The sequence below is a fragment of the Embiotoca jacksoni genome, unplaced genomic scaffold (assembly GCF_022577435.1).
Source record: "Embiotoca jacksoni isolate LCO1_2020_lvr unplaced genomic scaffold, fEmbJac1.0.p SCAF_8, whole genome shotgun sequence".
Classification (NCBI taxonomy): domain Eukaryota; kingdom Metazoa; phylum Chordata; class Actinopteri; family Embiotocidae; genus Embiotoca; species Embiotoca jacksoni.
In genome coordinates, this window is record NW_027185436.1 from 8545361 (window position 1) to 8566694 (window position 21334).

Consider the following 21334-nt stretch of genomic DNA (forward strand, 5'->3'; position numbering starts at 1 on the left):
AACGTGAGATTATTCCGTGTTTTTAGTTGAGAGTAATGTAGATCAGGGCATTTATGTAAATCTGAAAGGTTGTAGGAATTTACATTTATTTCAATAGAAAATTATTTTGAGAAGAAGTTCATTTAAGAATGAAATCGCACTCCCTCCCTCATTAAATCCTATAGATTTGTCCATGGCCTTCAGCTTTTATCATTCTGCCTTATTGATGAACTTTCACATTTAGGATTGCTATATGATTTCTTTTAATGCTTAAACTGTTAAAAATATTGCAACAATTGAACTATAGTCACTCACTACTTTGTACTTGTCCAGCCTCAGAGAGTTGAGGACCTCTCTCTGAGGCCTTTCCTGGATGTGTCACCAATAATTGCAGCTATTTTGTCATCTACTGCATAGATGACGCTGAAGTGGTGCTCTGGCTCTCGAACCGTGGCACTGATGTTTTTAGGGGGGTTGTTGTCTCTTTCAGGTCCTTTAGATAATTGAGGCCCTCACATCCTTGTATGTGACCCCAGTGTCCATGCGGCAGAAGGCTCAAACCCATCTATTACAGAAATACTCATTCTCAATGTTTTCTCTTTGTTTTCTCATCACCCACCTCCATCTCTCTCCCACTAAACATCGGATCTTTTGTCTTTCTCTCCCTCCCTTTTACATCCTCTCTCTTTCTACCAGGCTGTGTTTGATGTGGATAAGACAAAAGGCCTGACTCTGATAGAAGTATGGGAGGGACTTACTCCTGAGGATATCAAGGCATGCAGTGGCACAGATTTTGAGGTGAGTAATGTAACAGTTTGGCCACCAGCCCCATAATGCATTTTCTAGCTCCAGCCTTGATAACCACGACACGTCTCTTTTTTTTTCCTTGTGTCCCATCTGGTGTCTTCTAGGTGTCCCCCAACCTGAGGGCCATGCAGCAAATTTAAAGGAGATCCGAGTGGCTCTGATGTGTTTTTTCTTTTTTGGGGGGGGGTACTTTCACAGATGATTTAACAGCCCGATATATGGGTCAAATAAGTTCATTGTGATCTGATGGGACAAATGAAAAGGGAACGTTACATTGTTTGTTGCTAGTTACAGCTTTAAATTATTAATTTTCACTAGTTTGTGCAGCTATTATAAAAAATTAAAAAAAAACTGGTTATATTAAAACTGTTCATACAATGTATATGTTCTCAGAAAGTTGTAACTTTACAAGTATGTTGAACAAAAATGATGCAATAACTTTTAAATAGTATATACTGTAAGATGAATAAAATACTGTAATAAAACAGCTGATATGTAATGACTTCAGCAAATAAGTGTGCTGTAGGTCAAGTGAATCCTCTTTCATCACAAAAGGAAGTGTGTTTAAACTTGTGCCTCACTAAGTAACAAAAAACTTCTTTACATTATGCATCCAGTGTAATATATATTCTTGTTTTTCTCCACTTGGAACATGAAGGAGCTGTAGTTATGTGCTGAGTGAGACGTAGTTGTAATAATCTCCTGTGCTTCTTTACTGTCAGTCTATTTCACACCATAATACAACCTGGTGTGCAGACTGAAACAAATGGAATTGTCTTCTTTTGTCCAAATTTTATGATTTCTGAGTCAGAAGTATCTTACAAACCAACAATAATAGACTCACAGTGTTCTAAAATATGCATTCTCATCAAATCCCACAATGGTCAAAAGCAAATAAATTATTTGAGAGTGATAGTTTCTGACAAGCTACAGGTTAGAGCTTTCTATATATGGATGGTGGGCTTACACTGACATTCTTGATGTGATTTCTCCACTCGAGTAGAGAGGCACTGCTATTACCTGAGGGTCGTTACATAACTGGAGAATTCAGCCCGTGGGCTTTTGGGTTCAAGAAGATCAACTGGGTTGGATCATCAAGCAGAAAAATGGAAGAAAGTGACAGGGACTGTTGCCACCAGCTGAAGATGTTAGTCCAGCAAATCCCTTGATGAGTCAAAGCAGATGGGTACCCTATAAGCCTACATTTAGTAACATATTTCTAGTAATTGAATAAAGTGTTGAAGAAATTGAGGAAACAATTTTAAAAGAAACAAACGTGTTTGATCTTTAGACATGCAGGAGTGTGTACTCTCTAATTCATGATCAGTTTTAACTGGCCACTTAGCCCCTAGTTCTCCAGAGTGAATAATTAATTTGTTAATGTATGGACACTGCATTCAATAGGATCAAAGGTAATGAGAGATGATAAAGCATGGAGGTATTCGGTCTATATCTGTGCAAAGCATGTCATTTGACAGTCCTGTAGATGGGGACACAGTGGTGAAAGTGATTTCTGTTTATGCAGGGTGGTTATGTTAATATTGATTGTGTAGAAACACAACAAACTGGGAAATAGACAAGAACAAATCTTGACAGAGCATAGACAGTTACCTATTTGCTTTTTTTTTTTTTTTTTTTTTTTTGGGGGGGGGGGGGGTGTCGATGTAATGTGTTGCCAACCACCATGGTGCATATGAAACATGCAGGGTTTTTTTTTTTGGTGTAGCCTATATTCTCCATACATGTATGTGATTGTGACCTATTTTTCCTGAAAGACTGAAGGTGGCTAACCAGCTCATTATCACCACGCTGAGTATGTCAGTTATTCTTTGTCACTGCAATATTAATTGCACGTCCATGTGGCCTCTTAATCATTCAAGGGCATGACTTAAGACCCTCAGCTTCTTGGATTTAGATCTCTGTGATAACCTTCTTCGAAGCCACTACACTATTATCTGCAAAGTAGCCCAGATAATGAACATATTCAGATCCAGTCCCCTTAAAAGAGGCTTTAATTCTACATAATGTTGTAGAATATTATTGCGTTTGGCTTGGTAGATCTTTGACATGGGCTACTCCCATCCAGCATTGTTCCAAAATAGCTCTTGTGTTCAACATGCAGCCATCAAGTGCTGTGTTCTGGCCGCCTAAACCGGTCATGAGAAAAAGCATTGCATTTGAGTTGTCTAGTCTCGTTCTGTGTAATAAGGCTGAAAGCTATACAATTAATCATGAGGCTCTATGTTGCTATAGGTGACAATATAGCTGAAACGTGTGCCCGTTGTTATATATGGTGCGTATGACTGGACGCCTGACCATCGAATGTTGCCGTATTTGGATCAGTCCGAGTGCATTTTCATAATTGTGTTAAACCCGCTGATGTGTGCTGCCCAAGGGGGTGTGGACTGATTCTCAATCGCGCTGGTGTGTGTCTGTGTGTAAGAGAGAGAGAGAGATCAAGTGTGACAGGGCGAGAGTGTATATGTTTCTGTGTGTGTGGACAGGGAGAGAGAAAGCGCACTCCAGGTTGGCGCAGGCAGGCACTATCCAAGAGAACGGAGCTTTGTGAAAGGTGGCAGCATGGCTTCGTCTCACGGGAGAATCGACCTGCGTTTCGTAGACTGGATGGCAAGTTTACCGCAGAGCATGCACACTATCCCGCTCACCAACCTGGCGATACCCGGTAAGTGCTCTTTACGTTGCCCCTGTGTGATGGGGCGGTGAGGAGGATGCCCATCTCTTTTGATCCGCGCGCTTCGCATAGGCTATTCTAGTACATGATTTACACAAATTAGCTTAGAGTTTTAACATTCTGGATATTTTACTGCTTTGCAAACTTTCATGTTTTACTTTGTAAACTCCTACAACCTGAAAATTCCTGTTACTTTCACTGTGCCTCGTTAGAACAAAAGGTAAGACCTGTTGCGCAACAGTTCAGCTTGGTCGTGTTGTGATCCGCTGTCTGAAGGTTATAAATACTACCCAGTGAGAATACTAGAGGTTAAAAAAAATACCGTAAGAGCCACACTAAATATTCAAAGAAGATGGACAATCCTGCTCTGTCTTGTGTATGACCTAAAGCGTTTGTACTGGGGTGGTGGTCACAGGGGAGTGGGGTGGATTCAGTCTGTGCACTCAGATGATCACAGCGCTTCCCATGGAAAATGAGCTGTTGAACCTTTAGCCAATAAGTGCGCAGGTCTCAAAAACTCCATTCAAATTGGAAATGCTGGTTGTAAAGCTCAGCACTGATCTGACTGGTGGGATGGCTTAATAGCAGCCGGTTAATTCCATATCTGCTGCCGAGCGAACATTGCACCTTCACACGAAGCGCTTTCATTCTTCATGTCCTTGAATTTCTAATCCCCCTCCCCCTCACCTCCTCATCTACTGCTTTCTCTGTCTCAGTTTCACTCTTCCCTTCTGTACATCTCTCGTTGAACTCCAAATAGTCACACCTGCTGTGTTTGGGGTTGGCATGCGCAAAGATGGCATTTACGCAGGTGGCTTAGTGTTTAATGTCCAATGAGGCGTGGCATATTACAAACTCTGACGACAGCTCTTAACGATGCCAAAACGCAATTGATAGATTTAATCAAATACCAATGGAAGACGGACATGGCATACATTACCTCATACTTGTACTTCTGCTGAATCACGTAGAACATGCTGTGTTAACCCACAGTTCATCCATTCCAAGGCAGCATGGGGATATGCTCTGTTCCATTTAATTAGGTATCATCATTTCTTATTAGTCCTGCAGCTCAGCTGATCTTTCTCTATATCCTCCATTTGGATACAGATTCTGCAAACATCCACCAAATCTCTCCAAATCTTCTGTTTGTGCATACACACTGGCATAATGTTTGCAAGATAAACTCCAGAATCCATAGGATTTTTATCAGGGCTTATTTAAGAAACAACCATGTGCTCTTATTGGGGTGTTTGTCTGATTTCTTTCAAAGGTGTGTCTCAGCCATTTACATTATTTTCTCTCCTACACACTTCTAAGCTTTTGTTCAAGCTACACAACTGGGACAGACAAGCAGAAGAGGCAACAGTTAGATTCATCCACAAGTTACACGTCTCCTCTTAGTTATAGGAATATTATTGTATTTTCTGGATGCTGCTGACTTCACCATACAACTGCTGCTAGCTGCAACTTTGTGATGTAATTTAATTTGGAGGGAAATAAACAATTCACCTGCCACACAGCCTGAATGATCCAGGGCAAGTTAGTACTCAACTGTGTGGGATAATTTGAAGGCGTAGCACTCTGCTGTTACCAAAAATCTCAAAGTCTAACCGTGTCTTGTGTTGCAGCCAGTTAGCCCATATAACCTTCTGTATGATTAGCATTTCATTTCTTTTGAGGTGCTGTGGTGACAGAGACTTAATTAGTATCAGGTTTGTATAATGTCTGACTGATGTCCATTTGTCTTGTTTCAATATGAGCTAATGCAGCCACATGGCTTGTGAAGGAGGGGAAGAAATACTATATTTGGTGAACACAGACATTCTCCTAGTAAGATAGGTGTTAGAAGCTGCTGTAGGGGTTGTACCTGCGTATTACACGTGCTGTTGCTGGTACCTTCGACTTGGATCTACCTGCGTGATGTTTATGCGAAACCTACAGTACATATGATGCTAATTGTGGACATTTACTCCTGTCATAAACTATTGGAATGGTAAATGGTTGGTCAATTTATTTGTTAGGGTTTCGTTACTTTGATTGTTTAAGCAACTGATGTAGGGAATTAAATTTCAATAAAAATAAATAAATGGCAGAGGTGAAGAGTTTAATAAATCAAAAGATAATCACCTCAGTCTATCATTGAACCTGAGGTGGTGACAGTGATGGTGAAGTACCAGCTAATCTAAGCAAAGTTACCTCCATAGAGTAAAATTATAATACACCTTATCTAGAGGCATAGAAGTAAAATCATTTTCCATTACAGAGTTGTCAATACAATGAAAAGTCACAACACAACAAATGCAGACATAAGCACTGTACAGAGAAGTTACAAATGTACACAAATAAAATAAGATTAAATATAGTATAATGCACACATGTTTATACTCAAAAGGTAAAATACTTGACAGTGAGTTGTGCACTATTACTCAACAACTTGAAAGGCTCCATCACTTTTAGGTTTTTACTGTTTAATATTGGAATGGACATATTGGTCAAATTATCAACACTGGTGCCTCCGAATGCAGTGCTTTAAAAACAAATAAATAATCTTAACATCTTTTAAAAAATTTGTTTATTTTTTGTGGCCAATGAAGACCGTGCAGTACAGGGATCTAGCGAGGTCTCTCTTCTTGAGGAGCTTTGCTGTTACATTTTGGACAAGCTGCAGGGAAAACAAGGCCAACTGACTTGCTCCCACTGTCATTGAGTTATAGTAATCAATAGGTAAGCAGAAACAGTTTCCTGGTCATCTGAGGACCAAGAAACTAGTTTATCAATAGTCCTGTGGTGCAATATGAAAACCACCTTGTCTAATAACTACTTCGGACTCAGCTGGAATTTGAAGGATCAAAGGTCAGAACCAACCAAGGAAAAGTCAAAGAAAGTTTTTAGCCATGTAGCATTTGAAATCCTCAAGCCAGTGAAGAGTTTTAAAACATAAGCAGGTTTCCCTGAGACATACAGCTGTATATTCTCAGTGGAACCAGGATAAGAAATGTTGTGACAATAAAATAGGCTCTAAAATAGAACCCTGTGGTACACCACAGAGAGATCCATGCAGAGGAAAACAACTGTAATCACTGTTGACCTTAATTGCTTAGTTTTGTGGGTAGGAGGCAAACATACCCTAAAAAAACCTGACAACAAAATTGCTGAGACAATCGAGGAGAAAGGATTGATCGATTTTATCAAAAGAGGCAGGTCCAGCTGAATTAAAATTGCATGATTCTCAGAGTCCAAAAATACCAATGAATCATTTGTCACCCGAAGGAGAGCTGACTCAATGCTGTTGTGAAACCTGACTGAAATTTGGCAAGGAAAAGGAGAAGAGCTGTGAAAAGAGAGCTTTTTCTGGAACCACAGCATTATTAATCAGCATCATATATGTACTTGTCATTTTTGAGACGAGGTTTTTAAATACAATCAGATTTTTTTGGGGGGGGGGTTTGAGGGCAACATGGAACACGACTATTGACCACAGGGTTGTTTATTGAGAATTATTGCAGAGTTATTAAGCTTTTTATAATACTGTGACTCATGACAGTGCAGTGGCATTGTGGTTGTATCATTTATTATTTAGAAATTATACATATATTCATGAGCGTAATTTAATCTACTTTGTCTGGGAAATAATAACATGGTAGCATCCAGACGTGACTCGGCTCCCTGTATTGACTCCACATGCCACTTTACCTTCTCACTGTGCCATCCTATTGAGTCTACAAGTCGGATGGCCTGAGCCAGTTCTACTCAATAGGTAATTGGGGAAAGGATAAAGGGGTGAGCAGGAGAGGGAAATGAGAGGGAGTAAAGTAAAGATGTGAGTCTTGAAAGGAAAAAGTGAGAATAAGAGGGTAAAGTAACCATTTTCTTTTCCAATGTGCTTATCTGTGGGGGACATGGTGGGCTGCTTTTCTGTGGCTATTGTTAGATCTGTTAGGTTACTGCTGCAGACTGCCTGGCTGTGCATTCGCCTGACTGAGATGGTCAGCAAAGGTGTGCTGCCAAATATACTGTGAATCTGTTTCTCTGCGGTTCTGTGATCATGAAATAATCGTCAGTGGGGCAAGAGAAAAGCTGTCTGAATTTCACTCGTGTAATAAGACTGAATTGGATTTTCAGGATTTTGGCTATGGTGGTTGACATAATTAGGAGAATGTCTTCACTGGTATGTATGTGTCATACTGGTGAGCGCAATAACTAATTGTAAAAGTAGATGTGTAATGTCACAATGTCACTTATTATTAATTATCCTCTGGTAGTTTTTTACAGTCCACTATATTTCACTTTTACTCTTGGAATAAGTGTTATTGTGGGAAAATAAGCCTCATCTTTTATTTCTGGCTTTTTTAAAGCTGCATTTATTGATATTTGGCCACAAGGGCTCAGAAGAACTCCAAAATAGTCTGTCAGAATTACAGCTCTGACAAATGATTGTCTTTATACATGTTATTAGTATATTTACCCCTAAAACAGAGTGAATTGTTTTACAGTGAACATAAACTGTATTTATCAAGAGGTTCTATATATATTTTTGGTTGCTGTTTACTTGTTTCATCTTATGATAATAAAAAATTGTCATGATATTGAGACGATTGGTCCAAGATAAAATAAGCACATGGCAACAATTTTACAAATTACTTTCAATATGCAACACCTATTAGAAGAAAATGTAACAGACTTCTTAATTCAAATTAGACTGTGAATTATACAAGTATCTCACTGCAAGTGATTAGTTTGCCACCAAAAACTAAATAAATAGTTTGACTTAATTCTGAGCCGGATAGAATAAGTGACTGTACCTCAGTTATACAGTGCCCACATAATACTAAAGTATCAGATTTGCAGAGGGCTCAAGGGACCCGTCTTAAGCTCTTTAATAGCTAACTGTAAACAGCTTAAGGTTTCAGGTAAATTAATTTGGCTAAGAGGAAAGGGTGAAGGCCATCATATTAGGTTCAGGTAGCCGTGCAGGCAGTCAAAACAAATTCATTGCAGAAGAGCTATCTTCAGTCTTGGGTGGTTCCCTCTGGGTAGAGGAAAAGGCCATTCAAGGACTTTTAGCTGTAAATCTAGCCATCAGTCCCACGACTGGATCACTCTGCTGCCACTTAAGCCCTAGAACGGGGAGGATGAATGGTATCAAATGCCAGGATAAACACTGGTAGAGCAGCGAGATATTTGAAGGGCAGGAAATCAGCCAACTAAAAGCCATTGAAAAACAGAGGATGTAACATTCAAAACAAACAGAAGGGGATAAAATTGTTTGGTAGAGAGACAGACAAAATGGTACAGTTATTTCCTCTTATAAAAATGCCCCCTGAGTCACTAATGTCAGTGAAGCTCAAATTCCGTTTAGCCACAGTCATTGTGTTTGAACAGGTGCATGTACTGTCTATTTGCAGTTCATGAGTTAGAGCAAAGTGTTGGAATTTTTTTTTTTTTTTTTAAAGGGTACCAGTCTTTGCGTCACTATTTGAAGGAATGGTACAGTAATACTCATAATAAGCCATGCATCTTAATATATGTGCACATTTTTCAATTTATAATCAGTAAGTTGCTTTAGTAAATCAAAGAAACCAAAAGAAATAGTTTGGTATAGATTCTTGGCAAGCTTCTTTTTTATCACCACTATTTGTTAATTGTGTTTCCTACAGAAGGATGTTTACCTTGATTCTAATAGTGTTGTTAAATCATTTAGCCTCATCAGAAATGTATGTGCTTTTGTAGCTCATTTCTATCTTGTCACTCTCCTCTCCTCTCCTCTCCTCTCCTCTCCTCTCCTCTCCTCTCCTCTCCTCTCCTCTCCTCTCCTCTCCTCTCATTTCCTCTCATCTTCCAATCCTTAAATAGATGCAGAGTCCGTGGCGAGCTTTATTGTTAAGAAAAAGGGCATAACCCACAAGCGGTTCTCTGTGAATGGTCTGCTCTCAATTAGTGAGAATGACTCAGTCACTACAGGTCAATTCTCTAAAGTAACAGTCATCACCGACCACCACCACCGTCATCATCATCAATAAGTGGATCACTCTACCTCAGATTCTTTTAGCTATTATCTGTCTTCTCTTTTGTGCTCTGGCTCATTCTCTCTCTTTGCACTTTCAGAAAGACACTCGATTCCTCATGTTTGTACCGGACATTTGATTATAGCTGATGTGAGGTGTAAAGAGCTCCTAAAGATCACATTATGCACTTTAAAAAGTGCAACGCTGTTCGTCTGCCGTGATGGTCCCTACGACGTTATCAGTGACTCATAGACAAAGAAAAAAAAGCTGACATTTATTTGTATCGTTCTAGGATTTTATTCTTTTCAGTGCATTTTTGGTTTTGTCCATGCACACATCTTCCTTTCTATCGAAGCTATAGCGATGAAACAGTTTAAGCATACTGAGTTTTGAGCTAATTTTGAGTAAACAGGTTATACAAATTAATGGACTACAGCCCTTTCAAAACAAAGGGATCCGATAAAACTAAACCATGTTCACTATTAAAGTCTTTCCCAACTAATCAGGAAATATTTTGATAAAGAGAGAAAACTTTGTTCAAAGTGGATTAGGCCACAAAAAAAAGCCATTATATAGATGTCCTTTCGTAAGGTCTGTGGTGACAGTGATCACTGATTACACACAGACATGCGTCATAGCAACAGTCATGATTTGGATACCACAGTTTGTCTAATTGTTGGTGGTAAGAAGATGATGAGCAACATCATAATGACTCTATCTCATTTAGTTCCTGCAGATACATTTGATATGACTATATTTTGAGGCACAATATTTGTTAAAAAAAAAATCATTGTCATAAAAATGTTTCCTCACATTTCCAAATGAATTTGTTGCCCTTGAGACATGGCACAGTATTGAGGTGGAGCAAATGATTGCATTACGCAAACAATAATTAATCATTTTCAGAGCTCAGGTGAAAGAGCTTGGTTGTGCTAGATTGCAGTTTCCACATCTTTGTCATCATTTTTTCTGCAGATTCTTTCACATGTTCTGCACACTTGGCAAAATAGTTGAGCCTTCGGGGTTGATACTCTCTCGGTTCTTCCTGTGAGATTGTTTCTCTCTGCAAAATAGCATCAACCACAGGCTTTTTGTCATACATATTTAAGGCAATGCTTTTCAGTAAAGCACAAACAACCTTTATTAGTTTGCCTTACGTTTTCCGCTTATGTTAAAACCCTTCATTGCGTGATCACCGTGTTGAATTGAATTTGATGTCAACTGCACTTCCTTTTTCTGATATTATCAAACAAAAAATATCTCAGAAACATCACAGGGAATTGTACAGCTTGGTCCATTGCTAGTATAATTGTCAGTGGTGGAGCTGAATCAGTTAGTCACAGAAAATCAGCAGCTATTTTAATAATAAAATTATTGTCAAGTTGTTTTTCAAGCAAAAGGAGACTAACAGTACCTAAATCCAAAGTATTGTATGCGAACATTCGCTCCCTTCTTTTGTGTTGTGTGACATTAACTTTAATTTTGTCTTCTTGACATCATCTTGGGCTCGAATAAAAGGCAATTGTTCAACATTTACTGTTGTAGGCCAAGTAACTCATCAATTCATGAAGAGAATAATTGGTATATTAATGGATAAAGAACATTATTTTGTGATAATTATGATGTGTTGTTGCGCAACTTTAAGAGCTAAAAAGAAAACATTTTCTGCAGAAGCAACTGTTGTGACTGGTTAAGGTCATACTCTGTGGTACCCTGGTGGTGCAGCTCAGCCAGCGGTGGTGCAGCTCAGCCAGCGGCGATGCGGTTTACTACCCTGCCCCAAGATTCAGCTGTCTGCCCTGCTTATGGTCATTCTCTGTGCTAACTGTGGAGATATGGCACTGGTGTATTGATAGCTGAAGGTCATCTCAGGCTCTGTGTCAGTGTGTTGGTAGAGGTGGTCGAAGGTGAGAGTGTATGTCTGAAAAGTGAGAGAATGTGCTGAAGAGACAGGAGTTCAGTTCAGTGACAAGACCAGAACGAGCTAACTTGCATAATTTGCACTCACACACACATTTATGCTTTGCTCACACTTAGGCATGCATAGAAAGACAAACAAATTTACCTTGGATCAGTGTCAAGGAAATACTGAAGTGTCACCAAGGAATGCATCAATATGTAGACAGCCTTTTACACCGGTATTATTTCAACCCCCTATTGTGTCACTGTCTTCTGGTTTTGCCTCACCTTGATGTAAAAAGTAAGGTGCCTTAGGTCTAGCCACCATAAACCACTTTGTTATCTATCAAAAAATAACTACTTGGTTGGGTTGGGAAAAGATATATATATGGGAAAAATAAATAATTTTAGACATTGGACACGTTAAGTTCTGTCTTACGAATGTTACCTAAAAAGGAATTCACTTTATTTTCTCATGAACGTCAACCCTGTTTCCTGGGGAAACAAAATAAATTAAATTCATCAAACCACCCACAACCTACCACCTTCCTCTCACTTTATCACACCTTTATTACATGACATCCTTCTTTGACCCCGGTCACATTAGTTTACTTTTTTTCATCAAGGCGATGCAAAACATGACACTGACATGGTATTCTCTAGTTGGCTAATGAGTGTATTACACCCTTTGGATTGATACGGGGCTGATATTTTTTTTAATTTACATCTGAATATAACTATATCAGTTAAATTTGCCACAGAATAAACTAGAGGAAACTTTCTTAAAACGTATTTTTCAGTTCTGTAAACCTCTAAACCAAAATTAAACATAGTTATCTTTTACCGATAGGAAGGTCTCTTATACCTGGTTTTATCTGCTGAGATTTCTATGTCTGGGATTTCTGCTTTCACTCCAAAACTATATGATACTCAAAGCACTGAAAAATTTACATTAAAAAAATGTAACAGCATATATCTTATCACAAACAGTTCCAGTTACTCACCAGAAGCACATCTGCCAGAGTAAAATAAATATCAGATTTTTTATAATTTGGAGATAACGGTGTGCTGCAGTTCTCTTGCGTTAAAGGTCTATGTAATTACGAGTTTAAAGCCAATCATTCTTTATCTATATCCAGAGAGGATAGTCTTTAAATTGATGATCTATTCTCGGGTCTTAACTGTGCTTATAGCAAAAGTAAATCTAAAGTAACAAAAGTTCATTATAAAGTTACCAGGAGTTGACGTTCCGTGTGATTGTGTTTTCACATTCATAAAAATGATATGAGCACATAGATTAAACTGAATTGAGTTAAATAAATGAGCGATAAAAGAAAAAGAATCATCCTTTTATGTGCCATAAAATACTCTGTCCGGGAGGAGGTATGAGAACCCTGTGAAACTCTCCAAAGGTCTGAAACGGCAAATTGAGTCATTGAGGACGAATTTACCACATCGTGAGAGGATATGAACAGAGGTGTCACCTGGAGCTGTACAAAACTTGATTGGCATTCACAGGCATTTCAGCGTTGACCAAACAATTACTGGAGAAAATTGCACTGAGCATCAAAAGTTTAACTCTTTTTTTTGTTCCACAAACTAAAATATGTGAAACCAATAGTACCTACTTACACTGAACTGTCTTGCTAAGGCTTTTTTTTGGTATTTTCATGTGAGTATACTTGAACAAAAAACGATGGGTGATAGAGAAATTCTAAAAACATATTTGGATTCTTACATTACATGAGATTCAGGTATTTTTGCTGCATGTGAAATCAGTGTAATCAGCACATTGATTGATAATGAAAGTAATAGTCACAGCCCTGTTCTTAATGTTGGTAACAGAAACGTGTGTTAAGTAATGAGGCCCTTAGAGTTACATACAGTTCCTGCAACAAAACGAGAACAAAGAGAATTGATTTACGAAAGAGGAAGGCCACACACCCTGACTCACATACCTGTTGATTCTAGAGAGCTTTTGTTCCCATCAAGCTGCTGTTTCCAGGATCATACTGTCCTAAAAGATAAAGGAAAACAGGAACTGAAGATGCGGGTAAAATAGGAAGAAACGACCATCGAACAACTGCAAAGCTAACAAAAATATAAGAAAAATGTTAACTAATAAGCACAGCACTGTTTTCCTCTGAGACTTATGTTTCGCCTGAGACAGGCGATGGATGAAAAATAAGTATTCACAGGCTTGCTTCTGTTCAACTTGTCAGAGTTCATGATTTATTACCATGAATGCTGGTATTCAGATAGTTTGTGTTGTTGCTATGGCACCAGGCCTTTTTTTTTTTTTTTTTTTCCCCCCAGTGCTGACCCCACTCTTACAGTTGTCTCCCACCAGAAACAAAACAAGCAGCGGTCAGTACCTGCATGCAGACTCATGTTTGTGTCCTCCTCAGGTTCCCACGATTCCTTCAGCTTCTACATCGATGAGGCTTCTCCAGTGGGCCCCGAGCAGCCGGAGACGGTGCAGAACTTTGTTTCTGTTTTTGGCACGGTGGCCAAGAAGCTAATGAGGAAGTGGTTGGCTACACAGACGATGAACTTCACCAGCCAACTGGAGGCTGGGATCCGTTTCTTTGACCTGCGCATCTCCACCAAGCCCCGTGACCCTGACAATGAGCTGTTCTTCGCCCACGGGCTCTTTAGTGCCACGGTCAGCACAGAGTTCTGACGGTTTTTGATGTGATGAATATTTAGCAATGCTCGTGGTTGCTTAGTGATGTTTGTACATTTCTGTGTATGTGGCCGCGTATTTATGTTTGAGTGCAGGCTAAGAGCTTAATCATCCAAGGTCCTTCACAGATTTTAAGTACACAGTTCACAGTTGGTCTCTGTCTAAATCTCATTTCCTTATTGAAATTATTAATGTCGGTATTGTTTATATTTTTGTTTGTAGGTCAGAGAAGGTCTAGAACAGATCAGCAGCTTCCTGTCAGCTCATGCCAGAGAGGTTGTGTTTCTGGACTTCAACCACTTCTACGGCGTGCAGAACCTGCACCATGAAAAGCTGGTGGCCATGTTAAAAGAGGTGTTTGGAGACAAACTCTGCCCGGTTGTTTTCGCTCAGGAGGTACAAAGACACTTTTAATAATGTTAAATGAGTAGGATTATAAGAAATTACAACCTTGAAGCAGCCTCAAACATTTATTTCAGATTCCTCCTTCGCCTTAACAACTCTTGATTGAGAAAGGACACATCTGAGGCACACATTTTTTGTGTGTTTCAAAAGGGTTTTGACAGTTATTTTCTCGGCACCACATCCCTAATATTAGCTCATGTTTTCATATTGAACATTACCTTTTGCATATAAGACAAAAGTCTCCCTATGCTCCGATTTGACTCTATGCTGCATGTCTCTGCCTTCTTTTTTCACCTTGTGAAATGTGTGCAATGGGCCGTCTCCACCCTTTGCTCCCCTTTGTATCTGAAGAATCTGGGGGAAAGAATCAGCTGTAAATGAACCCAGGATTGCATGTAAAACATCCATCACTCCAATAGAAAATACCGTGGTAGTGTCACATTTTGCCTCGCCTTGGTGTCAAACGTAAGGTTCAGCCACCAAAAACCATGTGGTTAGGCTTAGGCACCAAAATGACTTGGTCAAAAGATCATGGTTTGGGCTAAAATAAGTTATTTTAGATAAATGACAATACATATGTCATGTTAATTACTTAACATGCGTTGTGTCGGTTAAATGTAACATTATGTAAGGAAATTACTTTTTTTTTGTGCTTTCCCTCAAACTCAAACCCTGGCCTCCCGGGTGAAAGTGTTTCATCCGACCACCCCCGACCTCCTCCTGATGCGAACTTTATCGCCTGTGGAACGAGTTCTGGTCATACATGCCTGTACTTCTCACACAGCCGAGGCAATACATGACACTGACGCTGAATCCTCTAGTGCACTGACGGGTGTATTACACACTTTGGCATAATACCGGGCTGGTACAATTCATGAATTCTTCAACAACTCCCAATCCAGTCTCACAAATCTAAGATTCACCTGAGTGAGGATAAAGTGAGGAGAAAAGGCAAAGGCCACAAGTGACAAGTGGATTCTGGGACAATAATTAACTTCTTCTCAGTGCTGTAGGGGCATCTAGGGTAGTGTTTAATTTCAGAGAGAACAAATGCCTGGTCTCCCTCACTCCAAAGGTACATTAATGTGTCAGGAGTTCATCTACTCTGCTATTCCCTGATCATCTCTTCACCTCACTGTAGCTGCACCACTCTTCTTCAGCTGTTGTTTGGTCTATTTGAAGAAATCATGTACATGTCGGTCATTCTCATGAGGGAGAACAAAGGTATACGGGTCTTGGGAGTTGCAATGAAAATGTATATTTTTATTATAACTGTACTGTAACAGTACACCGTCTGGATTATTACTGTACCCTAAATCAGATGCCAGGTGATGTTGTTTTTTGTTTCTTTTCTTTTTTCTTTTTAGCTACAGTCTTTCACCAACATTTTTGAGCAGAGATGTAACCATAGAAACATGTGCTGGCCCTGTCCTTACTTTTAACTGTAAACATGCACAAAGATATGTTTACTAGGAATGTAATTTCTGACTTTTAGAAAAGTTTGTAATAGGTTGGAAATATAATTTAACATGTGGTTTTGTTCTCCCCCTGTTTTCTATAGATTGTTTCTTATTTCTATTAGCAGTATACTAAAAGTGGTTATTTATGTGATGAACTTGTCTGCCTTTAGAAATAACATACTTGGCATTCTCTATAATCAGTCATAATTTAATATTGACCAAAGCTGCTTAATATTAAGAGGGACACATAACATCATGCAATTAGATCCACTTATTTTTATTTGCTCCAATTCATTTGAACATAAAGCTTTTAAAGTTAGCGACCAGAGGCTCTTTTATAATTTCCTCTGTTTCTCCCTTCATGCTACCTTGAACATTATTCGATACTCAGGTGAGTCTGCAGTATCTGTGGGAGAAGGAGTACCAGGTGCTTGTCTTCTACCACCACCCCATGGCCCTGGAGGTGCCCTTCCTGTGGCCGGGCCAGATGATGCCCGCTCCCTGGGCCAACACCACTGACCCAGAGAAGCTGGTTCAGTTTCTGCAGGCATCTGTCACTGACCGCAGGTTAGTCACAGCATTTATTCCACTGTGGGCAATGTCCAGTATAAATGAGGGTAAAAGGTACAACATCTCTGTCAACTGCTCTCTGCTTTCTGTCATCTGCGTGGGTTGGGTTTGTTACACTTTATTTAATGTATCAACAGAGTTTTATGTTTTAGGTTGCACCATAATAGATCATTCATGATTTCAATTTATTGTCATGAAAATTACAGAGTTTAGGAGGTTGTGACCTATAATTTGCTGTAGGCTAATTTCCTTAGACCACTAATTTCATTAGCTTAAGGCTACGACTAAGACATTGGGAAATTCAAAGACATTAAATGCAGTATATCTAATTAAAACAACATTATTACTCTGTGAAACAACATTCATACATACAATAACAATAATGTTATAGCAAAACCTGATTTCATGTGAAAGAGGATTTTTTTTTTCTCCTGACAGAATAAGTGTTTTTATTTCTTTGTGTAACTCAAAATACATTCAAAAGCAAAGTTCAGTTATATATATATATATATATATATATATATATATATATATATATATATATGTATATATATAGAACATATATATAAAATGTCTTTAAGTGTCTTACATAAATGAATAAAATAAAGAAATATCAAGAAAATTACATAAAAAACTAACTCTAAATGTTTGATGTGTCTCTCGCAGGAGGAAGGGGACATTCTTCGTCTCGCAGGTGGTTCTCACACCAAAGGCCAGCACTGTGATGAAGGGCATGGCTAGCGGACTGAGAGAGACAATTACAGAAAGGTGTGTGTGCCTGTTTATATGTGTGCGTGTTTGTGACAGTGAGACACAAAAGAATAATCTAAATATAACACTATAAGACTGGAAAAGATGCATGGTGGCACAAAGTGTCAATCAACATGTACACAGACACTCTGGAACCAAAATGACAGCAACACATAAGGCACCAGAGGTGTCAGTGACATGATGGACCTTGAACAACTCACAACAAAAATTCATTTTAGTGTGTACACACACACCTGCAAACAGTTACAGGTGAATCATTGTGTCATTTTCTTTCTAAATCCAGAGGCATGTTCGCTCCTACACGTATCTGCATGCATTTGTCACTGACTTTGAGTTTACCTTTTATTTTTTTGTAGCTGCTACAAACCAGAGGCAATGCTTCCCATACTTGTCATTCCTCTTTCCATGTCGCTTCTTTCAAGTTGTGATTTCTCATATACCCTGAGCTTTGTCTGTATTTCACTCCCTCTGAATGTCACCAGTTTGTTAAAAGCCTAAGCAGCAAAACCATCAATTTCCCTGGCATGAATTATTCATTTGATAATTCCCACTATCAGCTATTCTCACCAGGCCTCTGGTTACTTTGATGTAGGCATCCTTCAAAGTTCCACCCATTCATTTTGCCACACAGACTGACTGCGTAGGACTCAGCGTACTAGGAAAGCAAGCATGAGAGAGACACGAGCTGTTGAATTCTGTTATGCAGAAAGCTGGGCGAGGCATCTGCAGGAGTAACACCCTCCCCTGGTGCTCGCCTCACATGAACATGTCCAGCGAGTGTTCAGAGTGTCCTTCTCACAGCTGGTGTCTGGCTTGCAGACATCACATGCTGCGTCACAGATTTTTTTTTATCACAGCGTGCCCTTCTCTGTGTAAAACCAGCTAGCCGTGAATCATCCACATATCACACTCTGTCCCTCTCTATAACTCTTTCGACTTTTTTTTCCTCCCCTCGTGCTCTTTCCCCTAACATGAATGTGGGGTTTCTCTGTATCCTCCCAGGGCGTTGCCAGGCATGATGCAGTGGATCAGATCACAAAGGCCCGGGGAGAGCGGCATCAATATTATCACGGCGGATTTCGTGGAGCTCGGAGAGTTCATCAGCGCTGTCATCACCCTCAACTATCACCTGGATGATGATGATGATGATGCCACCTGAGAGCCCACAGGGGGCCTCAGGGAGCTCAGTCACCGCCACTGCCTCTAGTGGTTGGATCTGCGCTCTCACTCTTTTCTCTTTGGCATTTATTTGAGGAGCGGAGCTGCACTGCTCCTTTCACTTTATTTAGGGCTATAGTGAATTGAGCGATCAAATAGAGAAAGGGGGTTGAGAAAAGGCAAGTTCAGACTGGTAGAAACAACGGTGATGTTTGGTTGAAGCACTATGAGAAAGAGGTTTAGTCTTGTTTTATTCCTGTTTTTGGGGATCCATTTTTTTTCAAGTCAGAAGCTCGTTTTCTTTAGTCCCTGTGCTGTAAAATTACCTGCTTTTTCCACTGATCGAATGCACTGTTTTTAAGTTTACCACTTCATCAAGGGTAGTTTCCACAGAGCATATCAACCTTCTGCTAAATGTATTGGTACATCAGTCTTGGTATTCTAGTGATAGTGACAGTTCTTTCAGAGATTGTTTGAAATAAATCCATGTAACTCAAATTGTAGGCTGGTGTAAAGTAGCTAGCAGTTGTATGTCCTCTTTGGAAAGTCTGTCCAAGTAAACTGTTTCTTCTTTTTATTTTCAACAATATGCATCCCTGGTCAGATCACTGCAGGTGTTTTTGAGAAATGCCTCCAGCAGCTTGAATGCAGAGTTGTTACAATGTGTTTATTCAATACAAAGACAAGAAATGAATCATTTACATTTCTCTCCCATTGGGTTTTCTCCCAGTAATAGTCTCCACTGATGTCAGTTACAACCAAGATATTTATCAGATAGATCTGTACTATAGAACTACAGACTGATTGATTAAAACAGTTGATTCTTTGATTCAAAACAATTGAAAGAGAGAGCAAAGGTGCTTATTGGCTTGCTGAGGAAAATGTACCCATGACATTATGTGTATTCACAGTGATATTTTGTCAAAATTTTAAGACAACATCTCATTGTTAGAAATGCAGTCGATGCAGCTAGTCATTTCTAATGATTCGGCATCCAGCTCGAGTGTGGAGGGTGCTGAGTTGTGATAGCCAAGCATAAATATACAGTATATCAGGGTACAAGAGTGTATCCACCGTCTGTCTTTCCTTTGCTGGTTCCTTGCCCTCCCTGTGTGTGTCTGTATGTGTCTATACTTACTGGTAGTGTATATGAGTCACCATGAGATGTATCACCGTCTTGTGTCTTTCATAATAATAAGGGATAAAGCTCCTTAACACTCAACAAGAGACTAGATTTATTTTAAGTTAGAAAAGGGTAAACATCATAATTCAGGGCCAGGAGGGTCTTGATGTGACAGCAGCGCTTTAATGCTTGGAAAATAATACAGTAAATGTCTGGTTAAGATCTAGCTGTAGCTCAACTGTGTCTGTGTTATTAGGTGTTCCATGTTTCTGAATCCCTGGGATTTCTGCTGTACCAATACTGGTGCAATTTTTTGTTTACGTTTAATGCATTTCATTCTTTACCCGGCAATGTTTAATTGAAGATGGAAAAGAACATTGAAATGACACCCAGAAAGACAATGAAAATATTTTTATTGCAAAGTTTTACACATTATGCATTAAAAAAAAAAAATAAAAAAAAAATCACATACTACATACACTTGTGGCATTTTCTGAAGAGAATGTAATCCGCCAGGACGTTGTTGTCCAGTTTGGTAATGTAAAGCCAAAAAACAGGAAACTCTGCTCTTTGGATTGGTGGATGTATGTGTCTTGTGAGTAACTGTGCCATTTCTAAAAGTCTCATATGGATGACTGAATTTCAGCTGGAACGTCATGTTTTTTGTATTATATGCTTCGGTGTGAAAATGAGTTACATTACTTCTTTCACTTCTGTGTAGTTTCATGTTAAAATGTTTTATATTGTGGACAGTTTCTACATACTGTAATTGCAAATAGTATACTGCAGATGAATTGTAAATTATTACTAAGAGTCATTAACAACATTTTCTTTCCTTATACCTTAAGTCAGCTACCATACTGCTCTTGTTTTTCAAATGTATTTGGCACTTCGCTTTTGTGCATGACCCAAAACCTACATTTAATGTTTGTCGTTCACCAACAGTTCCCATGCAGTTGGTGCGTAACTTCTCTTACCTTCTGCATATTGTTCTTAAGAGCATGTGCACATCTCAACTTGAAATGTTTCTTCCCTTTAAGACAAACGTCTAAATTTATTTATTTTTTAAATGTTGCACTGCTACTACCCCATTCACATTATGAATGAACCCACACAAATGACCAGACTTGAAAAGCTTTCAAAATGTGTTGTAAGGACATTTGTGTCTTCCCTGGTCCAAACTGTTGTCATTGCCTTTATGTTCTGGTGTAAAAAGAGTCCTTTGCTGTTTTAAAACTCAAAACCTTTGCTCAAATTAATCTGACTCTGTTCTAAATGGAAAATGGCCGATCAAATAAAGCTTCTATGCCTATTGAGTGAAGTATTGTTCCCCAAACAGTTTCTGGCTTGTTGAGTGGTGATTGGATGCTTGGTCGGTTAGTTGCTTGATTAAACAGATCATTATTATAGTCATTAAAATAAAATTTGAATTTAATTCAATCAGCAAATGGCAGCCCTTTAGATCTAATGTAGATTTTCAGCTTTTAAGCTAAAATACCAGTATTTTATTCTCTTTCAGTGCAGAGGAGCATCCTAAAACCATCCTGTTTCCAGGGTGATGAGGATGGAGGTGGGTGGGTAGCAGCACTCAGGGTGACCTTACTGAGACTGTTTTGTAATTCAGCTTCTGCCATTCTGCAGCCAGGTGTTGTTTCTGAAGAGGAAACAAAGGTAACTCAGCTTTAGAGGCTCATTGTTAGAGGTTTTTTTTTCTTCTGCCTCTATCTTGACTCTGCCTTCAAGGTATTTACTTGGGTTATTCTAACCTTGTAAACA

General features: G+C 39.1%; 2 protein-coding genes across 3 annotated transcripts in view; both read left to right on the plus strand.

Moving 5' to 3' along the window:
• oxct1a (3-oxoacid CoA transferase 1a) overlaps positions 1–1301 on the plus strand; it is a 44042-nt gene extending 42741 nt beyond the window's left edge. For both annotated transcript variants that reach the window (XM_069139155.1, XM_069139158.1), the window contains 2 exons: positions 676–777; positions 891–1301. In XM_069139155.1, coding sequence (XP_068995256.1) covers positions 676–777; positions 891–926 — 138 coding nt within the window. In that variant the 3' untranslated portion in view covers positions 927–1301. The remainder of the gene's footprint in view (positions 1–675; positions 778–890) is intronic.
• Positions 1302–3180: 1879 nt separating this feature from the next.
• On the plus strand, positions 3181–20879 carry plcxd3 (phosphatidylinositol-specific phospholipase C, X domain containing 3). The gene is made up of 6 exons (XM_069138295.1): positions 3181–3469; positions 13794–14050; positions 14294–14467; positions 16328–16503; positions 17173–17274; positions 18280–20879. The coding sequence occupies exons 1-6, from the start codon at positions 3367–3369 to the stop codon at positions 18434–18436; spliced, it is 969 nt and encodes a 322-aa protein (XP_068994396.1). The 5' UTR covers positions 3181–3366; the 3' UTR covers positions 18437–20879.
• The last annotated feature ends 455 nt before the right edge of the window (positions 20880–21334 follow it).